Genomic DNA, 10,910 nt, shown 5'->3' on the forward strand with positions numbered 1-10,910 from the left:
AGCACAAAAATGGCTGTAAATTGCTTTATTCCATCTTAAAATAGTCTAGGAAAGAAGTCTGTACAATGCTCCTCAACAGGAGTCCCATATATCAACTAAACACCTTTATCTGCATAATCCAAATAGACTCATAACACACACAGTTGCTTTATCTATCAAAACTAAGTAAAAACAGCATCAAAAAGTAACAGTGACAATTGGGTGTCATTGAATTACATTGAAAACAGCATGAAAATGCCACTGAGAGCATCACAATATCAATATAATATATATATATATATATTATATAATATATATTATATATATAATATTATATATAATATATATTATTATAATATAATATAATATTAATGTGAGCAAATACTGAGGGTTGGGTCCTCAAAGCCAAAGCTCCACTGTGCAGGCAGAGCAAGGTATCAACTTGTTATAACATAGACTTCAATTCTTCTTCCTTCTAGCAAATACAACATCCAGGAGCTGTATTGTGTTCCCCATATCAGGCAGTTCTAAGTGACAGCTGGAATTGCCGAGGAAAGCTTATGGAAGTAACACTCGTGAGATAAACTGCCACAAAAGAGCCGGCACCAAAAGCACTTGGTTCACTTGGTTGATAATACAGAGCAGCAATACAAGCCTTTGCCATCAGGAGTGTGTGATTGCAGAGTAACACAGGGCACACATTGGGATAGATGGAACATGTGAAACACCTGAAGAACAAGTTACAGATCGTCCTTTGTTGGGTGGCTTCAGAACAGTCTCTGAAGTCAAGGTTTGGGTGTGTTGTGATCTAAGCTTCGCTGTCACGCACATCGTCCCTCCCGAGCTCAAAGGATTCCTTGCTGATGGACAATAGTTCCCGAAGCTCTTTGTTTTCGAGCTGCAAAAAGAAAAATAATAATCAGTATTTCAACTGAGATAGAGATGAGTTAATTAACAAAGATTACAGACTGTTAATTAAGTAGCCCCATTCCTTCACAGCCGAATAGAAATCTAGAACTCAAACTAATGTTTACAAGGGATGAAGCACATCACTTTAAAGGACACCTTTTACTTTGGGCTTTATCGTTAAGATGACAGAAATACAAAGAACTTAAACAGAAAATGTTCCTTGCCTCCCAACCTCACCCACCATCCCTGTTTTTTATTGTTATTAACACCTGACACACACAACCATCTATAGTCCCCAAAAGCTTGATCTGTCCTTAGCGATGTCGTGGGTTCTTACCTCCAGCTGAGCTAGTTTCTCCTGTACCTTGAAGAACTGATCATCATCCACGTGTACAGCTTTTCTCATCACTTCACCCATCTCACATATCCTGTCTATTTGTCCTTCAATTTCCTGAAAGACATGGGGAAAAAAAACAAACACCGTTAATACATTCAGGCAAAAGCAGTAATAATTTATTCCTTATGAATCCATTACTTTCATGTTATTAATTCTGGACTACTTTCCCATTTTGAATCTTAATCTTTCCCTCCCAACCACTTGTAATCCTCCCTGCTTTAAGACAGCATCACATACCTCAACACACGGCAGCTTATAGGGATTTTGGAGGCTCTTTTCCTTTTGTTACAGTTACTCAACAGTAATGATAACCACCTCTGCTGTGCTCCTCTTAAGTGAAAACAAAGCTATTAAAGCTTAACCCCAGGAATGTATCACCCAGAGCACACAGCAAGCCTTCACCTGGACAACCAAAGGCTCGTGCTGTTCAGGATGCTCTGTGATAATTTACAACCTGTGAGAAGAATGCAGGGAAAAGATCAAATACCAAAGGGACCAGAGCTTGAAAGAAGGCTCCTGGAGCAGAATGGGCCCGTGAAAGGAGACAAACGTTGCATGAAAGCAAACCAGAGAGCAAGTTCCTCATCCCCATCCCACCTTACCACAGAGTTGGCCTGATGAACTTTCAGCACTGGTTCCGCATCTTCACCTTTTCTCCCTTGCAACAGCTGCAACATCTGCTTCCTGTATTTGCTCATGATGAGCTCTAAGGCGTCCTGGTGCTCCTCCAGAGAGATCCACAGCGCTACGGGACAGGGATCGCAGCGTTACACGGCACCACGCGACCCCCCCGGTGCACCGAGAGCCGTCAGCCCCATCCCGTCCGACTCACCGCGGTTCTCCTGCCGCAGGTCGCGGATCTGCGTGTTCTCCTGGCACAGCAGCGTGTGCGGCCGCAGCCGGGAGCCGTCAGCACCATCCTCCGTTACGCTCCGACCCCGCCGGGACGCGGCCGTGGGCGCCGCCGCCGCCGCGCTGCCCTTGTCGGCCGGCCCCGCACCCGCCTCCCGCATAGCGGCCACGCGTTGGTGCAGGACGGCGGACTGATCGATGAGCGACTCGGCGGCGGTGTCGTGCTCCTTCAGCCGCTCCAACAGGGTCTTGGCGTCCGTCAGGATCTTCTCGATGGTGCAGCTCATGGTGGGCGCAGGTCGGGCCGCGCTGCTCAGTCCCGCGGCGGCCCCATGTCCCGCACAGCGCACGGACCGAACCCGCTCGGCACAACAACACCCGCACAACAGCCGCTGCCTTTTCCGGGCCGGCTCCTCGCCCCGCAGCTGCGCAGCCGTGAGCTGAGCCCGGAGCTGAGCCCGCACCGCCGCCTGCTGGAGGCCGCTGGGTGCGGGGATGGTGTTAAACGCGTGGATCCAAAGCTCCCCGCTGTCACACGGCGTGGATCTGAGAGCCGGCAATGGGAGCTGCTCTGTTTGCACAGCGCAGGTGGCCGTGACCCACGGGGGGTCCTGGTTATCTTGATTTCAAACTCCTTTAAATCCTGGGCTGACATCTTATCTGTATCCCTGTTTGTCCCTCCGACAGTAAACATCCTCTCCTCAAGTTAAAATAACAAGCTGTGCAGTGCTGACTTCGTTCTTTGTTATTTGCTCGCTGTAACCGCCCGTAGCCACCCGTGGTGATTCTGCTGCTTCGCTTCTCGTCGTGTCACGTTTTCCTTTGATACTTTCTAAGCAGTGTTTTAGCAGTGTCAGCAGTTCTGCTGCCTGCAGCCACCCTGCGGGCTTACATCTCCTTTGGGACACACTCAACAATTCAGCTGTTCGTGCCTTTCACCCTATTCTAGTTAAGGAAGTTCCGTGGTACCAAATTTACAACCTGTTGCACTTAAATCCCATCGTACAGCCCGGGGGACTCAGTGAGATCAATGCAGCACCAGCAATTCAATTCACATCAGCTGGGAAGTCAGACTGAAGCAGCAGGAGCACACACTACACCTCAGCACAAGCTGCACTTGGGTTGTATGTCTGAACCTATTCTGTTTCTTACACTTCTCCTTCCCTTTGGGCATGATTTAATGCTCACTCTTCCCTTCCTTCAGAGATATCATTCCGGCCTTTCATGCCACGTGGAGACAAGGGAGAGGCACTGCTTTATCAGGCTTCCATGTCAGGATTGTCTGAGTGTCTGAAATAAAGACACAGAATGAAAAGGAGATGAAGTCCTAATGTGTCCCATGCCCCCACTCAGGGCCGTGGCTCGCTCCCTGCCCAGCAGATCTCTTGACACAGAATCATTAGTTCCACTCCCAGAGGACAGCAGAATGAGTTCATGTGGCGCCAGGACCGACCCGATCCCAGTAGCACAGCACTCCTGTATCTAAATGCTGCTCGTGCTTCTCACCAGGACTTCTCTTATGTAGCAACAGAGCTTAAACAAAGCAGCGGATGAGCGATCTCAGGGCAGTGGTGTCTTATAATTCCTTTGGCTTATCACATCAGCGCTGTATAAACTGAAGAGAATGTATAAATTTGGCCTCTCAAGCATCTTAGTGTTTAACTTCGATTCGATTAAACACTTATGTATGTGTATAGAGTGAAAAATGGGGTTACAAGAGGTTAGTGCTTTAATGCTTTTAATAACTCTTAACCACATGACTGTATTTTGTCAAACAGAACGTGGATTTGTTCTAGCAGGAAAAAAATATATGCTAGATAGAAATATATTGAGGCTCTCCAAAACATTAGTTTTCCAAAGTATCCCGGTTGTTTAGTATTTGACTCTTTGCTTTCATCATTTAATGATTTACAGTAATGAACTGGAACATCGGTATTTTGCACTGAAATGACCAAAATAGTTGTGGAGGCATCGCTGCCCTCATGTGACAGAGCTCAGATGTTTCTGTGAGCAGTTAGCCAAGAGCAATAGACAAAGCCATTGCTTCTGTTTAATTTGTACTGCAAAACAACAACAAAGTGGCCGTAGCAACTTGTAGGCAGATCCCAGTAGCTTTTGGACTGTTCCTTTGCTGAGATTTTGCCCTTTGTTTAAGTTTTGTTTGACAAGGGCTTAATAAATGAATAGAAGAGGTGGTTTATGTTTCATTAATGAGGTTGAGAGTGGTTAATTACTGAAGTTACGTAAACAATCCAATACCAGATCAAGCCGAATGGGTCAGTTATGCAGAGAAGACCCAGCTGGAGTAGATACGATTTCCTTTAACTATTCAAACACCAAGCGAGTTACAAAGATCTAGAATCACCAGTTCAGATGAATGCAGATCTCTCCATATCTTGAAGATGAGTTCTCTCGACAGGCACCTACGTAGGGAAGGTTCCTCTGAACCTGCAGTTTCAGCACTCATCAAATTCATAGACCTACTATGAAAGGAAGACTTCCTATGTGGATGAGACCTTACAGGAGCTCGCAGTTCTCACCAGACCAGGCAGAACGTGCCAAGTGTTGGTGTTTCAATATAACAACCTAATCAAGTGTCTGCAAATTCAATCGTTATTTCATGTAGATACACCAAATTTATACCATTGCAGTAGTTTCTCCACAAAGCAGTGAACATCTTCCATTAACTTCTGGGCATATCAATGTTAAGCAATCAAAATGGGAGAATTTTAAATTCTACCAAGAAAGCAAATACTTAGTAATCAGTCAGGGAGAACTCTGGGAAGCCGTGACGTGAAGGTCCCCGTGGCCTCTGTCCCTGATGACCCAGTTATTATTTGATTTATGTGGACTTGCAGCTGCCCTCGCTTCGACCCCAGGAAAGGCTGTGTGGGAAGTTCGTGTCTCAGAGCTGCAGCATTGCTCTGCAGATTGTCTGGAGCCGAGTGTGTGCACACAAACTGATAAATAGGGACAAGGCCCAGTTTGCTCCAGCTGGACTCAGAGCTGGGATCACTGCTACAGCCCCACGGACTTGCTCTGGAAACAAGAACAACTCTGCAACTGCTGTAGGTATTTCATTTGCTTTTCTTAGTGCTCTGGGATTATAAATGATTGTGGTAGGCACGAGTCAATTTGCCAGGTGAGAATATTACAGGTATTGTGGATTTTGTGTTTTCTTTTTGAAGTGTTAGCTAAATTGATCCAGCAAACAAGCACTTTTAAATGAAGTATCCTAGCTATCGAGAATTCTTCTCCAACAGCTTCATTTGATGACGTTAATAAATCTTTAATTCAGTTGTTTGTTTACCAAAGGACCAGGAAAGCTGTAAGCTTCAAACAACCTCCAACCTCTTACTTTACAATATATATAAAATAATAATAATATATAATATATATATTAATATAAAATATACCTTTGCAATAATTAATAATGTGGTAATGATTCCAAGATTTTATCTGCACCACAAGTAGCAAAACAAGTCATTTCTATTACTGGAAAGATTCAAAAGGGTATTTTATGATAAAGAAGGAATACAGTTAATGAGGAGAAAAACAGGATCTCTTCAAGCAGCTTTGGGGAGCTTCACAGCACACTGAGAGCAGGAGAACCAATTAAAAATGTAATAACACATATGAGCTACATATGAGACCATTAAAATGGTCCCACAACTTTCCATGTACAAAAACCCACACTCTTTAATTACGGATGCTATTAATCAATTGCTTGATTGAAACTCAATATTTCTCCTGGTATTACGCTCAGTAGCCACTGATTGCAATCAGTTGATTTAAACTTCACCAATTAAAAAACCAAAGTTAGGCTTTCCAGAAGCAAAACTACTGCAATTCCACGAAGATTAGACATACCTTCTAGTTACACTGCGTGTCTGTTAACAAGCCACAAGGTTTGGTAAATAAATCTTGTACAACTTCAGCTCGAGTTCCTAAAATTCCCCGCAAACAAGAAATTTCCCTATGACTCAACTATCAAAATATTTATGGTAGCAGTTGAAGTACTGTCATAACACGACTCTTTAAGAGCTCCTTAGAGCCTCTCATACAAGCAGTCGTTTTTGCATCTTAACAGATTTGATAATAGAAGTTGATAGTGTTACTCTATTTTGTGGTATTTCATAGCAAAAAACAAAAAGTCTTACAAATCATCAAAGCTTCCCTGTCCCAGAGTATTAAGTTCCTTCCCTGTATGTCTAGTTTTAGTTTTGTTTTAAAAGGCTCAAAGCAATTTTATATTAGAAGAACAAACTTGTTAATATGATGTTCTCTAATGTCAGAAAATGAAACAGTTGGGAATTCTGTGTCTGCAGCTGCTAACTTATTAGCCATTAAAAATCAACAAGGACTAAAGACTCAAAACCCTTCTCAGACAATGATCTGAATTGAGGGAAACTTGACTAAATGCTTGCAAGGTGTACGACATGTAATTAACTGACCACTCTGCTCCTCGGAACAATTAACTCATGCTCCTCATGCAAGTCTGCGTCACTGGATCAATGCAATTTTATTCTAGCTTCTGTTCTTTTATCACTTTAAAGGAAGCAGTGGTATGCAGAAGCACCTTCTCCATCAAATACACGTATTTTAGGAAAAATGCAGACTTTGCCCATGCCAAATTGATCTAACTGATAAGGACCCCATGATTCAATGAGTAATTTCTCTTTCAAACAAATATTTACTAGCAGAGATAACAACAACAAAAAAAGCAGCATTCCAGTCTCACTGCTCTCACTGTACCTTTTCACCTTCCACTGGCAACACAAAGTGTTCAGTTTCAAAGATATGTCTGCTTTGGGGGGAGGGATGTGTGTGTGTCTTTCAGGACACAACTGTAGCTTAGGCTCCTTAAAGCAATCTCCTTACCTCATTGCAAGTATTACATGACTTTACACATACCTCTAACTTTCTTACAATCTCTGGAGTTTCCTGGGTTCAGCTCAGTAACGAAGCCTTCCTAGCATTCCTTCTCACATAATCTCCTGTTTCCATTTCTCTAGGTCTCTTTCTAAAACGTTTATCCCAAACAGCGAGATTGGCAACAAAACATGGCAAATACATTTGTCACTGTACCAGATGGGTACTGCCTTGCTGAGCCCATACAGTATTATGGTAAGTAATGCCAAGTTGTAATATTGTGAAAAAGCAATAAAGTAAGATGAATGTGGGAATTCCCATTATTTTCTTAATTTTACTGTAACATCACAAGCTTTTAGAACCTTTAAACCATTAAAAATAAATAAATCGGGTAGCTGACATCATGATATTCCCCAGGTTTTTATTTCATTTTCAACTTTTTTTTTTTTTAAATCTAGATGTTTTACCAGAGCACATCAATTACCAGCTGCAAGACACTGATTTTCAGACTGCACCTTACTGTCAATACTCCTCAGTTCCAATTCCTTCTCCAGTATTACAGTCACAACCTTCGCAGTCCCATTACAGTTCATACAGCCTGGACTCTCAGTACACTGATGGGCAATATATCACCAGTAACTGCGAATTGAACAAGCCTCCTTTCACAGCTTCCCACCTTGATGACAGTGGATTTCAAGCACTAAAAAGGCCCAGATTAAATCACTCTTCTTTGAGACTGAAGGGGCAGGAAGAGCTGTGTGTTGTTTGTGGTGATAAAGCATCTGGCTACCACTACAATGCACTTACTTGTGAAGGCTGTAAAGGTAAGAGGCACAGATTTATAAATCATTAATTATTGTTCTTAATGGCTGTTAGTATCCTATTAATTCAGTTATTAATATGGGAGCTATCTTGACCAGTTAAAGAAAACAGTGATTAACATTAGTCAGAAAGAACAAGTCATAATTAAATAATCACCAAGAAACTTCAAAACCAAGGCAATACTTTCATCGCCAAGAAAAGAACAAAACTTTGAATTATGAGGTAAGCCTCCTTAAATTCCTTTAGTCATAACCTGCTGCTTTTCTGTAGGCTTCTTCAGACGGAGCATAACCAAAAACGCAGTGTATCGATGCAAGAACGGTGGTGACTGTGAGATGGACATGTACATGAGGAGGAAGTGTCAGGAATGTCGCCTGAAGAAGTGCAGAGCTGTGGGAATGCTGGCAGAGTGTGAGTGCTCCCTCCTGCTAAACCCTTTTCTATATCCAATCCCTTACCTTGTTGTAGCTAAGTGACGGAGCACAAGACAGTGGCCTCAGGTTGCATCAGGGGAGATTTAGATTGGAAGATGGGAAGAATTTATTCACAAAATCTTCATGAAAGATTCTTATACTCCTTACCTGGTTTGTAGTTGGGACATACATGAGAAGACTGCAGGTACTCAGGCTTTTTGTGGACACAGAACAGCAACTCAACAAACAGCACAGTTCCATGTTCTCTAGGAAGCACAGTTCTTCATAGCTCCTCAGCTGCAACACAGAAGTAATGATTTCAAACTGTTATCCATTAAAAACAAATGCATTAATCCATAGTTCCCTGCCTCACAGGTTTGCTGACTGAAGTGCAGTGCAAGTCAAAGCGACTCAGAAAGAATTTCAAACAAAAGAGCAGTTTCCTTTGCAACATCAAACTGGAAGATGAGGGGCTGAATAGTAAGCACGTGTCATCTACAACAAGATCCGGAAAAGTGTGACATTTTTCTATTCTAACTAACTTCTTTATGGTGCACTTTGCCTTAATTCCTTATAGCTTGATTGGTTTACTTATTTCTTTTATTAGACTGTGGAGAAGGTGGAACTTACTCCAGGGGAACATCAGCTTCTCGACCACATCGTAGCAGCACATCAAAAATACACAATTCCCCTCGAGGAAGCAAGGAAGTTTGTATGTATACAGAGCAATCAGCCTGAATTACTTGTTACTATTCTAAGCAATGCATCTTGGCTGTATCAGATGTTTAAACACTCTTTTATGCAGCTACAAGAAACCACAAGCCCTGAGGAAAGCTTTCTCCATCTCTCTGAGACAGCAGTTGTCCACGTACAGGTGTTAGTGGACTTCACCAAAAGACTCCCAGGTAAGCTCCCTGCTTTGGGAAGGGTTATGGAGCAGGCTGCCTTTTTAAAAAGCATCAGCTGTATTCATGGCATCAATCTGAGATAAATACAGGCCTTAAGAACACCCATTCACCACCTGGAGTGAATTACCATCTTAACACATTGTCTGCAATCCAGTTCAGTTTGCAACTCATTTGTTTCTAACCTGCAAACTAGCAAGAAGAAACACAAGACCATTAGATAGTGTTTTGTACAAATCTTTTAACTGTGGATCCTCCTTTTCAGTGAAGGCATTTATTAAAAAATCATGTCTATCAGTCCATGTTAGGTGCTTCAAGGCAGCCACAGCCTTGATTCGTAACAAGGCTCTCTCTCTTTACAGGATTTGAAAGTTTAGCTAGCGAAGATCAAATTGCGCTGCTAAAAGGGTCAACAGTCGAGGCCATGTTTTTGTGTTCTGCTCAGATCTACAACCAAAGAATTAGTGAATGCCAATCATCAAGTGAAAGTAAGTTGGACTAACAAGCTTTCTATGAACACCTGTAGTTCAGCCATTTTGATACAACCTCCAATGTAATGAATCTGAAGTAATTCCCTATTCAAGCACAGTGATGTGTAAAAACCTCCAAAGAAGGGCAACAAGGCTGGGGAAGGGCTTGGAGAATGTGCCTATGGGGAGAGACAGAAGGAACTGGGGCTGTTTAGTCTGGGTAAGAGGAGACTGAGGGGAGACCTGATTGCTCTCTTCCCATACCTGAAAGGTGATTGCAGCAGGGCAGGGCTGGTCTCTTCTCACTGTTGACAGGTGGCAGGATGAGTGGAAATGGCCTCGGGTTGATCCAGCGGAGGTTTAGGTTGGATATCAGGAAAAAGATCTTTACAGAAAGGGCTGTTAAGCACCGGAATGGGCTGCCCATGGAGGTGGTTGGGTCCCCATCCCTGGATGTGCTTAAAAGCCTTTTGGATGTGGTGCTCAGAGCCGTGATGTAGCAGACAGTTCTTTCAGTTAGGGCAGGATGGTCAGGTTGTGGGTTGGACTCAATGATCATTAAGGCCTTTTCCAACCTCTCTTGTTCCAGGTCACATCAGACGCTCTGACCACTCAACGTGCTGCCACGTTCCAAACCTTGATAAGAACGTGTATTCCATCCAGACGTCTCACGGAGAAGAGAGTCCATCTTCCACCACTACCACAGGTAAAAAGGCCTCAGACCCACCATCCTTGGGGGTACTTTATCTTCCATCACACCCTCAGGCACCAAGCAGCAACTCATACAACACAGCCCTTTTTTCACTCCGACGCTCCTCTTCCATTTCCAAGGTATAACCGAGGAGTTCATCACGGCGCTGTTTTACTTCTACAGAAGCATGGGGGAACTCAAAGTCACCGAGACCGAGTACGCTCTGCTCATAGCAACCACAGTCCTATTCTCAGGTAGGCAGTGCTCGAGTTGCCCTGTACCCCTTCAGATGGCCAAGCATTGATGGCGTTGTACCCCACAGACCGCCCGCTGCTGAGGAACAAGCGGCACGTTGAGGAGCTGCAGGAGCCATTCCTGGGCATCCTCTACAAATACTCCAAGATCCACCACCCCGAGGACCCGCAGCATTTCGCTCGGCTCATCGGGAGGCTGACACAGCTCCGTACCCTTAACCATACCCACGCTGAGGTGCTGGTGACATGGCGGACGAAGGACCCCAGGCTGAGGGCGCTGCTGTGCGAGGTGTGGGAGCTGCACTAGGCCGCAGCGCTGCCCTCAGGGCCCGGCCCTGCCCGCCGC

General features: G+C 43.9%; 2 protein-coding genes across 3 annotated transcripts; one reads left to right on the forward strand and one right to left on the reverse strand.

Moving 5' to 3' along the window:
* Positions 1-10: 10 nt before the first annotated feature.
* Positions 11-2,605, reverse strand: SIKE1 (suppressor of IKBKE 1). Of its 2 annotated transcripts, none has more exons than XR_014938787.1 (4): positions 2,118-2,605; positions 1,523-2,030; positions 1,226-1,339; positions 11-877 (listed from the first exon to the last, which is right to left on the reverse strand). XR_014938787.1 is itself a non-coding variant. In XM_015885188.2 (4 exons), the coding sequence occupies exons 1-4, from the start codon at positions 2,422-2,424 to the stop codon at positions 788-790; spliced, it is 654 nt and encodes a 217-aa protein (XP_015740674.1). In that variant the 5' UTR covers positions 2,425-2,591; the 3' UTR covers positions 11-787. The 2 variants fall into 2 exon arrangements, 1 of the variants encoding a protein (XP_015740674.1); XM_015885188.2 differs by having other exon boundaries at positions 1,888-2,030; positions 2,118-2,591.
* A 2,171-nt stretch (positions 2,606-4,776) lies between these two features.
* LOC116654433 (bile acid receptor-like) lies at positions 4,777-10,871 on the forward strand. Its single transcript, XM_032449337.2, has 11 exons — positions 4,777-5,205; positions 7,153-7,264; positions 7,468-7,833; positions 8,102-8,242; positions 8,620-8,759; positions 8,852-8,956; positions 9,050-9,149; positions 9,512-9,637; positions 10,209-10,325; positions 10,451-10,564; positions 10,633-10,871. The coding sequence occupies exons 2-11, from the start codon at positions 7,201-7,203 to the stop codon at positions 10,869-10,871; spliced, it is 1,512 nt and encodes a 503-aa protein (XP_032305228.2). The 5' UTR covers positions 4,777-5,205; positions 7,153-7,200.
* The last annotated feature ends 39 nt before the right edge of the window (positions 10,872-10,910 follow it).

The sequence above is a fragment of the Coturnix japonica genome, chromosome 38 (assembly GCF_054131305.1).
Source record: "Coturnix japonica strain WE chromosome 38, WE-NBRP24, whole genome shotgun sequence".
NCBI classification, from domain to species: Eukaryota; Metazoa; Chordata; class Aves; order Galliformes; family Phasianidae; genus Coturnix; species Coturnix japonica.